At 40.5% G+C, this 18,015-nt stretch overlaps 1 protein-coding gene across 1 annotated transcript in view; it reads left to right on the forward strand.

Annotated features, from left to right (window-relative positions):
* LOC131680264 (liprin-alpha-1-like) overlaps positions 1-13,747 on the forward strand; it is a 1,110,500-nt gene extending 1,096,753 nt beyond the window's left edge. Inside the window, exon 10 of the mRNA XM_058960981.1 lies at positions 13,376-13,747. Within this exon, the coding sequence (XP_058816964.1) occupies positions 13,376-13,732 (357 nt within the window). The 3' untranslated portion in view covers positions 13,733-13,747. The remainder of the gene's footprint in view (positions 1-13,375) is intronic.
* The last annotated feature ends 4,268 nt before the right edge of the window (positions 13,748-18,015 follow it).

The following is an 18,015-nucleotide window of genomic DNA, read 5'->3' on the forward strand; positions in this document are numbered from 1 at the left end:
CCAACCTAACGCACTCTTCAGAGGCAGACCATGACGAACCGGTTACGGATGAAAACGGATCAATAGTTTTGCATGATATTTCTAAGTATGACAAATTGCCATTAACTTTGTCAGAAACGCTTTCAGAAATTTTGATATATTGTCAAAATTTTAATCGTATGCAGAGCGCATCTAAAATGAGCAAAATCTATAGTAATGTATTGAGCTCCTCTTATTCTGTTATTTTAGGCACTGAAACAAGTTGGAACGATAGCATAAAAAGTGAGGAAATTTTTGGTAGTGGCTTTAACGTATTCAGAGACGACCGAAATCTTTTAGTATCTCAAAAGAAGTCTGGTGGAGGAGTTCTTATAGGCGTTTCGGCTCAATTTAATTCTGAAATTCTTCCCACAGTGAAGTTTAAAGAATTTGAACATGTGTGGGTTAAAGCGAACATTTCAGGTGAAATACATGTTTTTGCCTCTGTATATTTCCCACCAGAGCATGCTAATATATCATCGTATGAAGCCTTTTTCAAAATTGCTGAACAAATTTTATTTGAACTTCCGGTCGAGGTCAAAGTTCACATTTACGGAGACTTTAACCAGCGCAATGCCGATTTTATTCCGGATTCTGAAAATGAAAATATTCTAATCCCAGTCGTAGGAGAAAACGAAACATTGAATTTCATCTTTGACAAAACTGCTAGCATAGGATTAAATCAAATTAATCATGTAAAAAATCAACAGAATTGCTATCTTGACCTTTTATTTACAAACACTCAGGATGATTTCTGTGTATCTGAATCTTTGGCTCCTTTGTGGAAAAATGAAGCTTTTCATACTGCTATTGAATTTTCTTTGTTCATCCATAAAAATCAAGAACCCAACGTCTATGACTTTGAGGAAGTCTTTGAATACCATAAAGCTAATTATGACAATATCAGACGGAAGGTAGGTAATGTCGACTGGCAAAATACTCTTAGGAATGAAGCGAATATTGAAACCGCCCTGGACGTATTTTACAAAATAATTTTCGAAATTATTCATGAAGAGGTGCCCATTAAGAAGAAAAGACGACACGGTAGCTCGAAGCATCCTATTTGGTACAATAGGCAAATTAAAAATCTGAAAAATAGGAAACAAAAAGCCCACAAGCTATACAAGAAAAATCAAAATAACGAGCACTTGGAACAATATCTCGACATTTGCGATAAACTAAATATTGCCATAGATTCTGCACTTGCGGATTACAACTCCAAAACTGAACAGCAGATTAAATCCAGTCCAAAGAATTTTTTTAACTACGTCAAAACTAAATTAAAATCAGATAATTTCCCATCAACAATGCACTTGGATGACAACGTACATAATAGCCCGAAAGAAATCTGCAACCTATTTGCAACATTCTTCCAAGAAATATATACAACTTTTTCTGAACAAGACCGCGATCGCGATTATTTTGCTTTTCTTCCAGATTTTCCTATGGATATTGGCGTCAGTCATGTCATAGTGGAGGACATTTTCAATGCTCTAAACCATTTGGATTCATCAAAAGGTGCTGGCCCTGATGGAATTCCACCATTATTTATGAAAAACCTAGCAACCGAGCTTACAACTCCATTGTTCTGGCTCTTTAATATGTCTTTACAATCTGGAGAGTTTCCCAAAACATGGAAGAGTTCTTTCTTAGTACCTATATATAAATCTGGGAAAAAATCTGACGTTCGCAATTATCGTGGAATAGCCATAATCTCCAGCATTCCGAAACTTTTTGAATCAATCATTAACGAAAAAATATTTCTTCAAAAAAAACAGAATTACTAACCTCCAACATGGCTTCTTCAAAGGTCGTTCGACCTCAACAAATTTACTAGAATTTATTAACTATTCACTGATTGCAATGGACAATGGAAACTACGTGGAAGCACTTTACACAGACTTTAGTAAAGCATTTGATCGAATCGACATCCCAATGTTACTTTATAAATTAAAAAAGATGGGAATTGAGCCTGAGCTGCGTACGTGGTTAGAATCATATCTATCCAACCGCCAGCAAATAATCAAATTCAAAGGAAAGCAATCTAATCCAATTGAAGTCACCTCAGGAGTTCCACAAGGCTCTCATTTAGGACCTCTATTGTTTATTTTATATGTGAACGATATTTCCTTCCTTCTCAAAAAACTGAAAGTACTAATCTATGCCGATGACATGAAACTTTACTTGGAGATAAGAAATGCCGAGGATATTGATACATTCCAAAACGAAATTCTAGTTTTCCACACGTGGTGTCAAAAAAGCCTCCTACAGCTAAACGTGAAAAAATGCAATTCAATCACTTTTAGTCGAAAACGACAAACATCGAATGTTGTGATTACCTTAGGAAGACAGACTGTAGCAAAATGTGAAAGAATTAGGGATTTAGGCGTTATATTAGATTCCAAGTTAAATTTTATTGATCATTATAACACAATTATTCACAAAGCTAACAACATGCTCAGTTTTATAAAACGCTTTAGTTATCATTTTGTAGATCCGTATACAATCAAAACATTATATATTGCTTATGTTAGGTCGATATTGGAATATTGCAGCATCGTTTGGTGCCCTTTTTCAAGCACACATGAAGAAAGAATAGAATCTGTACAAAAACAATTCATATTATTTGCCCTTCGTAAACTAGGTTGGATAGCATTTCCTTTGCCATCTTATGAAGCACGCTGCATGCTTATCAATATACAAACATTGAAGGAACGTCGTGAATTTGCAATGCTTTCGTTCATTAATAATATCGTCTCGCATCGTATTGATTCAGCCGAAATTTTATCCAAATTGAACTTTTATGCACCTTCTCGACAGCTACGAAACCGAAGCATATTCTCAATAACTCCATATCGCACAAATTATGCAAAATATGGCCCTATAAATCGAATGATGGCTGTTTATAACCGCTATTGCGAATCAATTGATTTTACAATGTCCAAACTAAAACTCACACAATATTTTATACATAAAAGAAATTCTAACGCATAAGAAAATGATTCTGTAAAAGCTGAAATAGTTTTATTTATAATAAAATTACGTATATATATATTTTAGTAAATAAGAAAAATGTAAACAATACTGTAACTATACCAGTCTACATCGATTGACGAAATAAATAAATAAATAAATAGATATCATTTGAATTCGAGGTACATCTGCTCCTTTATATTTTCTAGCTACAATGGTCGCTTAAATGAAATTTTTCAACCAAAGCACAGTTGTGGTGGGTCGATGTTGCGCAGTAACTAATATAATAGGCACACAAAGTTTCAATTGCAACACATGCGGTGCACAGTGTTGCAAAACGACGTTTTCACGACCAAAATTTAATAACTCCTGATCCATTGGTTTTGGAGAATAGATTTTTTCGAAGATTTTTCTGGATATAAATAGATGCATGTTTTGATATAATAAATTGAGTGATTAATCCCCTAAAAGTGAGATAGAAAATTTATTTCCCCAAATAATTTAGCTAGAAGCTCACTGTCTTCAGTAAAGTTCTAGAAAATATTATTGTGAAAATCTTTACTGAAGATACTAAAGCTCTATATAGTAACAGTAGTGAGATATGTAGGTTTGCTTGGGATAGACCCCTTCAAAACAGTTTTCGAATATAACTTTTTACGATTACTTTTTATTATTAAAAGTGTATTCTACAAAGTTGTTAAAAGCGATAAAATACACATTTTTATAACAACGATGAATCTGTAGCTCTCGACACAACAAAGTTATTGTCAATTTTCGAATATTTTTTATCAAATTACACCTTAAGCAACTTCCTTAATCGCAAAAATTCGTAGAAAGAACTTTATTTTTTCGATTAAATATAAAAACCTTCGTCTGACGGAGACTGCTGGGTTGGTAACGTATGAAACCAATACTCCTGAAAGCATGGTGGATCGACTGAATTAAATAATTCAATACGATAATCCATAGATTTATATGCGTAACAGAATTACCATCGATTTTATTTTGGATGGAGTAGTGTATGAAATTGAAGTCAATTTCAACAGATTGTATTATGTTACAAAATCATGTGGAAATGTGGTGCAAGTTATTGTTGCATCGATTAACATTTTCCCAACCCATATATCTAACTTTTTTTGGCGAATTAACCTGCGAAGGTGACTATAAGAATCCTTCAATAAAAGTATGCACATATAGTGAAAAGTTCTGTTTTCGAAACATATTTCCAATGATACGAAGACATAACGGAGTGTTGGTGGACGTGGGTAAAGTCAATTCATAAAAAATGGTGCATTTAAAAAAATATTTTGGCGATACAGAGAGTGTTAGTATATTCATTCACTTTTCATATATTTACTGCACAATTGAACAGTATATCTTCAAATATCATAGCAGAATACTAAAAATTGAGCCAGTGACAGAAAATCTCTGGAGGCATCTCGTTTAAAACTTGCTTTGTGGTGTAAATCATAAATCAAGATATATTGGACCAATCGTTTTCAAGGTTTGTACAGTTCTCCTACATATCCCCAGGTATTGATCGAAGCTTTTATTTTTTTTTTCTTAATATTTGATTTTTTTATAGCATTCTGCAGCTAAAAATGCAATTTTCGCTAAAAAAAATCATGAAACTTATTTTTGTGAACAAAGTTATGATCTTTAATGATGTTATGATATGAAGGAGAACTGTGCAAAATTTCAAACAATTTGGTTCAGTAGATTTAAAGTTATTCTGTACATCGCATTTATTCGTGGTGTCTCCTGAAGATTTTCAATATTTTGCGGTGAACATTAAGGAAAATATTGCTTAAATGTTGCATTATTGTCTGAATTGACTAACACTCTCGGTATCGCCAATATTCAATTTAATTTTCGACAAATTCATGCAATTCATCAGTATTATATTGTCATTCGCGTAATAGATCTCTATCAAATAAATTATTGCCATTTCATTTATGTGCTGGTAAACATACATGCAACAAAATTTTAGATTTTTGAAGTAATTGGTAGATATTGCATCAGAAACCCTCCCTCTCCTTCAGATTCCGAAACCAACAATCATGTCCACCGTTTTGGTGCCAAATCATATATAATATATATAGCTAAAAAAAGTTCTTCAGTGCACCCTCCCCCCTCTCCCTTTCCTCAGATTAGGTACTTCTCACCCTTCCCATCGTTCACAAAAACCACCCCATGACCATCTCCTTAGTGGAAGGAATACTTATGTCAAAATTGAATTCATCGCTAATAATCACATTGAATGAATAGATAAGGATTACTTCAGAACCCTCCCCCCTTTCTTGGTCCACTCCCATCATCCATCGGCTCAGTGGGAGAAATACATATGTCAAATACTAATAAATATGGAGATATAAATAATTCTTTGCCTAAAAACAACCCCCCCCCCCCCTAAAGCTAAGTGTACCCCCCCCCCCCAAAACATTCCATGAACATCTTCTTGGGGAAAAGAATACGTATGCCAAATTTCATCAAGATCGGACTTGTAGTTTAGACGTAGTTAGCGGACATACATACAAACATACATTGATTTATATATATATATATAATAATAATATATGATATATATATATATATATATATATATATATATATATATATATATATATATATATATATATATATATATATATATATATATATATATATATATATATATATATATATATATATATATATATATATATATATATATATATATATATATATATATATATATATATATATATATATATATATATATATATATATATATATAGATATAGATATAGATATTGTTATACCATTTCATGTAGTCTACATATGCTTGAAGAAATTAAATAAATAAATAAACCCACCTTAGATCATTCCTCATTACTCCCTCTTTAGACCACCACCTCATTCATCCCTCATCCCCTTCCCCTTCTCTTAATCCCATCATCTATATACCACCACTACGGCGCCTGGTATACCGCATTAAGCTAAGGAGTAGTTTATTTGAGGGTTTTTCATCCTTACCAACAACCCATCTTTGTATGACAAAATTAGATAGCATGAAGACAACATTGAACTATTGCTGATTAGGCTAATTAACTGTGATATTTATTGTTTCAAGTGCTTCACCGTCGTAGACATTGTGTATTGGTGCAAAGTGTACTAATAATGTAATAGACATTTCCACAATTATATTGAACATAACCAGTCATGGAGTCATGGTTTGGGAAAATGAGAAAGGCACAATTGCACCACTAGATGAATTTAAACGGGAATATTGGAGATTATGCCGGATTTAAGAATCGAACTCAGATGAGCTGCGTACAAGGCAATCGAATAACCAACTACGCTATGCCCATCCCCTATGATGTATGTTATTTTATGTTTAAAAGATAAATAACCAATGAGTTAAGCATTCAGTCCATGCCACTAATTTAAATTACACATTGGTTGAATGAGCTACCACCATGCAAGCAAAAGGAAATTTTTCTTGTACGTGATAGTACATCCTTTCCCTTTGGGACCGTACACTAATTACGTAAGGCATTTTTAGAACATTCCAACCTCCCCCTCCCCACCAGATAAGAATTCGTAAGATTTTGACGAACTCCCCCTCTCCCCTACATAAGATCTTATCATGATTTTCGTAATTAAAAAATCATATTGTTAATTCATTAAATAAGATAGCGAAAACGATACTTATAGAATTATTTCAAGAAAATTCATGACAAAATTTAACTGCATTCATCTGTAGTAATTTTATTTGCATTCTAGTAGAATAACTATTGGGTGATATTTAGAAAAGCCAATCTGGTCCATATAATCTGCTTCGCTATATTCCACTTCCTTTGAATCTATTTTCTTGTGATCAGAGCTCAAAAGAATTTATAACCTGTTCTGGCATGAATTTATTCTGAGCTCCAATTGTGACGATTATCGTACGCATAGCTCCGACATCTTCGAATTTTCTTGAAGTAAAATACAGTTCACAATCTGGACATATTCGGCCCACAAGATCTGTCACACTCGCATGACAGAACATTTTCCAAATACCTTTAATATGGTTTGACAAAAAGTATGAATAGAAGGATATTGGACCATCAACACGAAGAGTGTCAGCACTTCTTAACTTGTAAGGCATACTGTGGAACTCCGCTAGCGAATGACGGATCTCAATAGTGGCATGTCTGTAATAATATACGTACATGGAACTATTGAGAACCAGAGCTACAGGTCCAAAGCCCTGGTAAAGGAGGATGGTTGTGATGATCTGTGCCGAGGTCACCACGTAAAGCAAGGTAGGTCATAACCCCAATTCCAAGGCGTGAAGCGACCCGTGCCGAGGGATGAGTGATCGAGGGGGTGAAAAAGATGCTCGATCGTTAACGGAGCCTGTGGGGTACCTGGGCAACCCCCACAGTAAGCGTCCCTTACCACGTTAATGCGGAGCTCTGGCGTGGCGGACATCTATTCTCGCGCTACTCGTGGGATTTAACATGGAGTCAACAAAAAATAAAAATAAACAGTCGGAGGTGCCAAACCCCTTCGCTAGAGGTGGTTTGGCGAGGTCTCCCCCCCGTGGGGAGAGTAGTGGAGCGATGAGTGCTGCATCTGAAAGCACCAGTGACCCCCCAGCAGCGGTAGGAAATAGCCCTACCAACGCACCGGACGGGCCATTATCGGCGATGCGCAAAGTGGTGGAGCAGCTCGATGCAATAATCGAGTACACTAGCGCAAAGCAAAACATAAGCAAGGAGTTAAAACAGAGTCTCCTGGAACTCCGAAAAACTGTTCGTGTCGCAAGACAGAAACAGCAGGCTTATGCCAAGAGGGTGGAATGTCGGGAGAAGTCCGACAGAGAAACCCAGACAGTGGCCTCCAAGAAGGAGGGAAAAGAGAAGGTCGATACGGGCACTCAGACAGTGGCCTTCACCTTCTATAGAGCAGCCACGTCGCTTGAAGCGGCGGCCGAGTTCCCCTCGAAGGGAAAAGGCAAGGGCAAGGGCAATCCCAAGACGGCGTCGAACGCGAAGCGCCCTAGGAAGTCGCCAGGCGAGGGTGCAAAAACCAACACCACACGGCGTGCAAGCGTTAAGGTCAAACGCCGTTTGGGCGAGGTAAGCGAGGGCGAGAGTGACCTCGCTGAGCAGAGCGTTGGTACCAGCAACGCGGCGCGACCGGGGCAGGGGGATTTTAAACCCTGGACGCTGGTCACCAGGAAGAAGCCGGCACCGACACCGGAGGTACCGCGGTCCGCGAAGAAGGCCAAGGACAGAGGCGAGGCCTTGTGGTTGAAAACCGACAAGGACAAATATGCCGATGTCCTAAAGTCGATGAAGGCGGCCGAAAGCCTTTCGGCCCTTGGGCAAGATGTGCGTAGCGTGAGACGCACCAACACGGGAGAAATGCTTCTGGTGCTGAAGCGAGGCGCACAATCTAGTGCGGTATACAAGGCCTTGGCCCAAGAGGTCCTTGGTGAGGGCGCCCAAGTCAGGTCGCTAGGGGTGGAAATGACTCTCCAGTGCAAGCATCTGGACGAGTTCACGACCGCAGAAGATGTCGTCGCAGCCGTTAAGGAGCAATGCGAGGTGACAATCGAGCGGGCCTCTGTGCGATTTAGAGATGGACCCTCTGGCACCCAAGTAGCCTACCTCAGACTACTGAAGGCGGATGCCAAAAAGGCAACCGAGAAAAGGAAGCTGAAGATCGGCTGCTCGGTATGCCCTATTAGTATACCCCAGCCGCCTTCAGTGGATAGGTGCTATCGGTTCCTTGAGTCCGGCCACAAAGCATATGAGTGCAAAGGCATAGATAGGAGCAAACTATGTCGTCGCTGCGGCGAGGAGGGACATAAAGAGCGGGGGTGCACTAAGGCACACAAGTGCCTTATCTGCACCGCTAAGAAGCAAGCCCATAAACATGCTATGGGCGGACCTTCGTGTCCCTTCGGTGAGTTAAATAAGATGAAGCCGTGAACGTCACACAGCTAAATCTTAACTATTGTACAGCAGCCCAACAGCTGCTGTGGCAGTCGGTCTCGGAGTCGAGGACAGATGTCGCCCTCTTATCAGACCCGTACCGCATCCCTGCCGGCAACGGCAATTGGGTGTCGGACGGGTCTGGAATGGTGGCAATCTGTACAACGGGCCGGTTCCCGGTTCAAGAGGTAATACACCCCTCCGCCGAGGATGTGGCGATTGCTAAGATTAATGGTGTGTTCTATTGCAGCTGCTACGCCCCACCAAGGTGGCCAATAGAACAGTTCTACCAGATGATCGACAGGCTCTCGTCGGACCTAGGGGGCCGGAAACCGGTCGTCATAGCGGGAGACTTTAACGCTTGGGCAGTGGAGTGGGGCAGCCGCTGTACAAATAGCAGGGGTCAAGCGCTAATGGAAGCGCTTGCGAAACTCGATACTGTGCTAGCTAATAATGGCTCCGCTAGTACATTCCGTAGAAACGGAGTGGAGGCGTGGATTGACCTAACATTTGCCAGCCCGAGTCTGGCTCCAGGCATGGAATGGAGGGTGGACGAAGGCTACACCCATAGCGATCATTTAGCAATCCGCTTTAAGATCAACTATGGTGTGCAGCATCCGAGGGCGGGAGATCCCTGTCAGGTACGCGGGTGGAAGTCCAATCACTTCGACAGCGAAGCTTTCACCGCGGCCCTGGGACTGGAGGCCAACACCGACAGTCTAAGCGGGGATGCGCTGGTAGCTGTTCTATCACGCGCGTGCGACGCCACTATGCCGAGAAAAACACTGCCAAGAAACGGTAGATGCCCGGTATACTGGTGGAGTGCCGAGATTGCAGCTCTACGGTCAGCCTGCCTCAGAGCTAGACGTAGGATGCAAAGAGCTCGCACCGAGGATGCAAGAGAGAACCGCCGTGAAGTGTTTCGAGCTGCGAAATTGGCCCTTAACAAGGCTATTAAAAGCAGCAAGAGAGCGTGTTTCGACAACCTGTGTGAGAGTGCCAACGCGAATCCGTGGGGTGACGCCTACCGGATTGTAATGGCCAAGACCAAAGGGGGCTCCTCACCCCCAGAACGGTCTCCGGACGGTTGGCAACGATTATCGAAGTACTCTTCCCGTCTCGAGCCACAAGCCCCTGGCCACCTGCACTACGAGACAGTGCGGGCACGGTCGAAATGGTGGCTCCAGTGACGAATGAATAACTACTCGCAGTGGCTAAATCCCTAGCAATGAACAAAGCTCCAGGGCCGGACGGAGTTCCAAACAACGCTCTCAAGGCAGCGATCATAGCGAACCCGAACATGTTCAGGCTAGCTATGCAGAGATGCCTTGACGAGTGCCGTTTCCCCGATAGATGGAAAAGGCAGAAATTGGTGCTGTTGCCGAAGCCCGGGAAGCCGCCAGGCGACCCATCGGCGTACAGACCAATCTGTCTGATCGACACGACTGGCAAACTGCTTGAGAGGATCATCCTCAAAAGGCTCACCCCGTACGCGGAAGGTACGGACGGTCTGTCAAGCAACCAGTTTGGCTTTCGGAAGGGTAAGTCCACAGTGGACGCTCTCAACTCAGTGATAAATACTGCCGAGATAGCGATCCAAAGAAAAAGGCGAGGTATTCGATACTGTGCGTTAGTGACACTTGACGTGAAGAACGCATTCAACAGCGCAAGCTGGGATGCCATCGCGCTCTCGTTACACCGGCTTAGCCTACCGGTGGGTCTGTACCGGATCTTGGAAAGTTACTTCCAGAACCGCGTACTGCTATACGAGACCGATGCCGGTCAGAAAAGGGTTTCGATTACCGCCGGAGTCCCGCAGGGCTCGATCCTAGGCCCGGTGCTATGGAACCTCATGTATGACGGGGTTCTGAGACTGAAGTTCCCTCCTGGAGTCAAGATCGTCGGCTTTGCTGACGACGTAATCTTGGAGGTCTACGGGGAGTCAATTCCTGAGGTAGAACTAACCGCAGAACACGCGATCAGCACGGTGGAGGAATGGATGAGCGCGAGAGGCCTGGAGCTCGCTCATCATAAGACGGAGGTAGTTATCGTCAACAACCGCAAGTCGGCACAACATGCAGTTATCCATGTGGGAGAAGTCGCGATTACTTCACAGCGAAGTCTAAAGTCTCTCGGAGTCATTATAGATGACAAGCTGACCTTCGGCAGCCATGTCGACTATACATGCAAGAGAGCGTCGACTGCTGTTGCGGCTCTATCGAGAATGATGTCCAACAGCTCAAAGGTGTGCGCCAGTAGACGTAGGTTACTGGCAGGCGTTGCCGTATCTATTCTCAGGTACGGCGGCCCGTCATGGTAAAGAGCACTGAGGGTAACCAGTTACCTACAGAAACTGGAGAGCACCTACCGCGTGATGTGCCTCAGAGTGATATCTGCCTACCGCACGGTATCACACGATGCATCCTGCGTGATAGCGAGCATGATGCCAGTCGGGCTGGTCATTCGGGAAGATGAGAAGTGCTTTGAGCTACGTGGAAATAGGGGAGCCCGCGAGCGCACCAGGGTGACCTCGGTCGCCAGATGGCAGCGTGAGTGGGACAACTCCTCGAAAGGTAGGTGGACCCACCGGCTGATACCTAGCATATCGAGCTGGGTGGGAAGACCCCATGGGAAAGTTCACTTCCACCTGACACAATTCCTGTCAGGCCATGGCTGTTTCCGACAGTACCTCCACAGGTTCGGGCACGCGGAGGTCCCAGTCTGCCCGGACTGCCCAGGTGTAGACGAAACTGCCGAACACATACTGTTCGTATGTCATCGGTTCGACGTCGAAAGAAGAGCAATACTTGACGTCTGTGGCTGGGACACAACCCCTGATACCCTTATTCAGCGGATGTGTCAATCGGTGGAGAAGTGGAACGCAGTCTCGGCTGCTACCATCCAGATTGCCAGTAGGCTACAGGTAATCTGGCGAACCGAGCAACAGACGACGGGCACGGCTAGCTAGTGATTGGTTAGCTGGAGCGAAAAAGGCCAAGCGCAAAAAAGGGAGTGAATGGTCTGTTCATGCCGAGGCAGGTTTGGCGCAGCGAATGGCAACCGCGTAAGGGGTAAACCCAGCCACCCCGAAGCAAGACAGAAGAGTGAGTGTATAGGCGTATAAGTGGACTGCCTCATGCCAAGACGGGAGGGTCGTAGCGTTGTATGTTGGGACTTAGCTATCGATACCTCATGGCGTGGCAGAGGAGTGAAAGGGTGAGCATCCAAGTCAGTCTCACACGGCATGTTAAGGGTGAGCACAAAAGTCAGCCTCACATGGTATGGTAGAGGCTAGCACAAAAGTCAGCCTAGCAAGGAATGAAAGAGGTGAGCACACAAGTCAGCCTCGCATGGTATGTCAGAAGTGGGGCCTAAGAAAAATGTCCCACATGGGATGCCAGGAGGAGTGACAAAGGTACAATAGAGTGGCACGATTGAGAGTGAATCAGGTGATAGGGTGAGCACCTAAGTCAGCCTCACATGGTATGGGTGGGGTGAGCACAAAAGTAAGCCTAGCAAGGAATGAGTAAGGTGAGCACACAAGTCAGCCTCGCATGGAACGTAAAAGGTGAGCACAAAAGTCAGCCTCATGTGGGAGTGTTTGAGAGTGAATCAAAGTGCGATTGAGAGAGCACCCAAGTAAGCCTCATACAGGATGTATGAACGCGTGAGTGAGAGTGAATGAGTACATTTAGTACAGCCATCCCCCCAGAAGTAATACCGAGAGGTAGTTCCTGGGAGGAATGATGGCGGAGCCCAATGGAGTTTAGTCGGTATTAATGGCTGGTCACCATTCGAGCCCGACACGCCCCCAGTGCACTCCGTGTGGTAGATTGGACCCTACCAATAGCACGTGTACTGGGCTAGGACGTAAAGGTCTTCTCCATTGTAAAAAAAAAGAAAAGGCATACTGTGACCCCAGTTCCCGAACAGAACAATGTGCCACCAAGCGTCAAAAAATTGATGTAACTGCTCTAACGCCATCGACAATTAAGACGCTCCTCACAATGGCAACAATAAACAAAATTACATAATTAATTTAACAATCATATCCTTCTGTTGCAAAACACTTCAATTCCAGGTCCACCCTTCCTTGGCCATGATGTACAATATTTGCTAATTTTGTTTGATATAGAAAATATTCATGGCACAAATAATAAATAATTCTTGTGTAAAGAATATTTTTCTTATTGATTTTTCATACTTTTTTATGATATTACGTAAGAAAGAACAAACCCTCCCTCCCCCTCAGATAAGAATTTGTAAGATATTTTGAAACTCCACCTCCCCCCATATGCCCTTACGTAATTAGTGTATGGCCCCTTTGCAAAAATGCATGTTAGCACAAAACTTCTATTGACGAATTTATCCGCAATATTTGCAGTTGTCATAAATCGGCTTTTATGGTATTTCAGGAATACGGAAACAATCTTCTGGAATCTGGTGTGCATGGAGCATTGCTAGCGTTGGACGAAAGTTTTGATGCAACCTCATTAGCACTTGTACTTCAAATTCCAACTCAAAATACGCAGGTAATTTATGTAAAGAATAATATTTTAGATTGGTATGTATTTGAATCTACTTGGCTAAGGCTAAGTTTGAGTCTTGCTCGAACCTGTCTGTATTATCGGTGTAACGGAAATTTTAACAGCATTACGATTTCCCTTATCGATGCCGATCGTTTAGATGAAATAGCTGTCCTAGTCAAATCAAATAACTGCTCGCTCTATATTTGTACCGTTTATATTCCTCCCAACTCTGAATCCGTCTGAATCCGACATGTACGAAAACACGTATCCTGCATTAAGCAAATAAGCGATTGGGTGGATGTGTGTGATACAATTGCGGTGGCGGATATTCTTGCGAACCACATCTGAACTGGCAATTCGAAGTGAAATGCCTCTGGTCTCCTCCAAATAGAAACAAATTAACTAATGAACCGAATCTGCTTGAGCCTCTATGCTATTGAGAAGCGTTAATTCGAACCACATGTGATATGAACGTAGTCTTTATAGGTCCTGCTCGCAGGGCCGCCGAGAGGGGGGGACCGGCGTGTTACCCCCAGGGCCCGGAGTTCTGAAGGGGGCCCGGTTTTTTAACAGAGACTAAAATTTTGACAAATGCTTTTTCGACTAAAAATTTATTTGAGCATGCAACTAAAAATTCAATATCTTGTGTATTCTAAACTACTGCATATTTGATATCAACTATGTTTATACAAACCTAATTCTCACGTCGAAACAAGATCAGACACGAGCGGGCATAGCGGAATTTGTACATCGAACGCCATGTCGCAGCTCACCTGGGTTCGAATCCCAACCCCGCACACTTGAATAGAGATTTTTATAGGAAAATTCCTAGCTTGAATGAAGAAGCGAATGACCTTAAGATTAAAATGTCTATAATTGAAACAAAAATATTTGAGAGCTCAATTGGTCAAATGAGTCATCAAAAACTCTTGATATACTAAAACAATTCGAGAGTAATCCAAAAATTAAAATTTAATTTAACAAAAATATGATCAAACTTGTAAGAGATAAACAATTAAATGATTTGATTAGAAGTCATTTCTCCAATTTCAATTTCTCCAATATGAGATCGATTCTTTTTATTTAAAATTCAATAGAATTTCCTATCTTCCAAAATGCTGGATTAGTATCGAAAGTAATTATTGAAAGAAAAAACCCTGCTTAGGGTTGCCACACCGGTTGTTGGAGGCGAATTGCGTGTCTTCTTTCAGGTAAATCTGAATTCGCCCGGAAGAATCCATTGGATTATTTTGCAATTTTGCGTTACCCTTTCCTTTACCAGGATTCGTCCAGCACCCAGTCAGGCCCAAATCATTAAGGAAGGCCCTCTTGGTATTGGCAAATATTATTTTAAAAGTGCCGTTTGGGTTTACTTTACCCCATTGAACCTTTGCTTAAATGGATCAATGTTCCTCACAAAGATTCTCGAAAGAAACTGAAGTGTGATTTCACTCCCCGTGTTTGTTTACTGTGGAGCAGAGCAAATCTCGCTCGGGTTATCCTTCACAGCGAGAGCGGCTGGTACTTTTAGAATCTTTGTGAATGTCCGAGGAAGCAAAGTACTACACCCAACTTAATCAACAAAACTGTTCACAAATGCAAAAACATGCGACTAAATGTGAACGGCACAGAAAAGTGGAGTGTTTTACCAAAACATTAAATTCTACGGTGAATGTAAAGAAAATAAGATATTTTTTCTTTTATACAATAAAAAGCCATGGAAGCGCTCCAAAATTCTGTCGAGTGATCAATTTAATTCGAAATTCTAATTGATTTCAACGGATACCCATGTGTCTATCCCCTGCTCAGTAAAACTCTGCTGGTCAAAGTACCACTAGAGGTGGTTACCCTACTTCTGTTTGAGAGCTCAATTGGTCAAATGATTCATCAAAAAGTCTTTATATACTAAAATAATTCGGGATTAATTCAAAAATTAAAAATTTAAAATTAAATTACATGATTATACGTATACGTTCATTGCTACAAAATCCATAAAAAATCATATTCAGATACGAGATGATATCGAAACATTTTTGTCACAAATGTTGTTTTTGGCGATTTTCGACCCCTCCCATCCTCTTCGTAGCATTTTGTCACAAAATTGTAACCTACCTCTTGTAAAAAACGTAGCAACTACCAATCCTCCTTTGCAAAGCGTCCAGGTATGAAAAAAATAAATACTCTTTACAATTCATTCAAATACGGCCTTTTATCAACATTTTCATTATAACAGCAAATTGCATACACAACAAGCCCCTTTCATGACGAATATAGTGTTAATATAGTGTTTTGAATTTGATATGTCATGGAGCATGAAGAGAGGATCTCTCAGTTCAGAATCCTCCAGCTGACAATGATTGTAAGAAGCATACGTTCAACTATTTTACTAAATTTTGTTTGATTGATTTCGAGAGAAACTAAATTTTATTTGATTGATTTCGAGAGAAATCTGCTACCCAACTAAATCAAATAGTTAGCAAGATTAGCTACCTAATGTAGCAAGTTAAATCCGGATACAAAATCTTTTCGTTTTGGAGAAGTGATCGTGATATTTTGACCGACGCTTTCTGAACGTGACGATTTTATTTTTATTTTTGAACTTTTTACTAGAAATCAGTTGCAACATTCTTGTAATTTTTATTAAGGTGTACTAACACACCTACACAAATAACAGAATAATTCATGTCTTTATAGGATTATGTTTTCGAAACCAGCGTAGCGTAAAATCCAACCACAACCCTTATTTGAAATTTGATCCATGTTTCTCATTTTTTTTATGTTTTTCATTTTTACATGGATGTTTTAATATTAATATTTCATTTTAATATTCAATATTTCATTGATCTATTTTTTCAAGATGTGGATTGCGTTTGTATTTCTACAATTTTACAATTCTGCCTTTTTATCTCTTTCCATACTTTTATTTTATCACTATCACTTACTTTAATTTATAGTTTTTTCTCTGTTATTTCATTTTATTCGCTATTTTTCAAGGAAATTCTGCTTTCTTTTTTAATTTTTCTTATTGTTTCATATCTTAATATCCTGCTTTTTTATTTGTTTCTTTTGTCATTCCATCTAATTTTTTAAATTAGTCTGTTTACTACATTTATTTTTATCATAGCCTTGTTCTATTTCCTTTTTTCACAATTTTTGCATTTCCAAAAGCAATTTAACTTATTTCAATTCATTCTAATTTTGTCTCAATTTTTTACCTTTCTCGTATTTTCTTCCTTATTTTCTAGCTTTTAGCTTTCCGTTTTACGTAGTTTTATTTTTTCCCATTGTTCATGTTTACGCCGGGATCTGGCCGATACTCAAGCCCGAGAAAAGCAGTGAAACACAGGGCGGACGAACAGCACCAGAAACGAAACAAACTTGGCTGGCCCCGCACAGGCCAGCAAAAGGGCGTTCTATTCCGCCTTCTTCGGACCTTTCCAGTCCACACAACACCAGAAAGTCCTACTGTAATCATAACATTTATTTACAATATTTACATGTTATATTTCACTGCTTTGAAACTATTACTAATTCCCGGTCTGTGGGGAAGCGGTGTGCAACGTATGCACGGCGAGCGCGACGCACAGTCAGTTGCGCTGGACTGTCTTGATCGGCGATAAACTTAGTACTGTCGTACTGCCCTGCTGCTCTCACAGGACATGAGACGGCTGAAGGGGAAGATGACCCAGCCGTGTGCGATCATCTGCTCTCGGTGCTGCTACGGCGACGAATTTGCATGGAAACCGTCGGATTTCAAAAAGCATTGTTCATCTCCAGGGGCAATTGGCAGCAGTCAGCTGGGCAACGATGATCGTAGCGCAGGATTTGCCTTAGGTGATTGAAACTAAAGAATAATTTCATCTGTGCTTCGGGGGAGAAGATGTTCTATCTGGCACACTGTCTGCTGGTATCGATTTTGGGGGGTTAAAATAATTATTTGAAATTATGTTCACTTCGGTGTGAACAGTTCATTTAACATAGTTTTATTTATTTTTACACTTTTTCCTTATGCTTTAATTCGTAATTGTTATTTCTTCATTGTTTCCATTTAACCTATTTTGAAAGCACTTTTTCTGTTGACCTATACGTTTACTTTGATTTTTTTCATTTTTTTCAATTGCATTTTTAGTGTTTTTTTCTATTCTTTAAACAATTTAATCCATTTTATTCATTTTCTTTGTGTTAATTTCTCCATTTTGTGCGTTTCTATAGTATACCATGTTGGCTTTTTCTACTATTTTTTGTTTTTCATTTGGTCTGTTTGCTCCGTTTTTGTTCAATACTTTCAATTTTCTTTACTTTTTGTCTTTTCATCATTCCAATTTTCCTGTTTTTGGAACTTTTCCGGTTCGTCAATTTTTCAAAATTTTTCTATGGTTATTTTATTCTTGTTTTTTATATATACTCCTCTAATTTTATGCATTCTTAACGTTTTACTTACTTTTTCTATTGCTTTAAATATGTCTTGTTTTTAATGTTAAGGCCCCCGTCGGGCTTCTTTTTCTTCTTATCTGCAGAATTGGGGA

This window comes from Topomyia yanbarensis, chromosome 2 (genome assembly GCF_030247195.1).
Source record: "Topomyia yanbarensis strain Yona2022 chromosome 2, ASM3024719v1, whole genome shotgun sequence".
Taxonomy (NCBI): domain Eukaryota; kingdom Metazoa; phylum Arthropoda; class Insecta; order Diptera; family Culicidae; genus Topomyia; species Topomyia yanbarensis.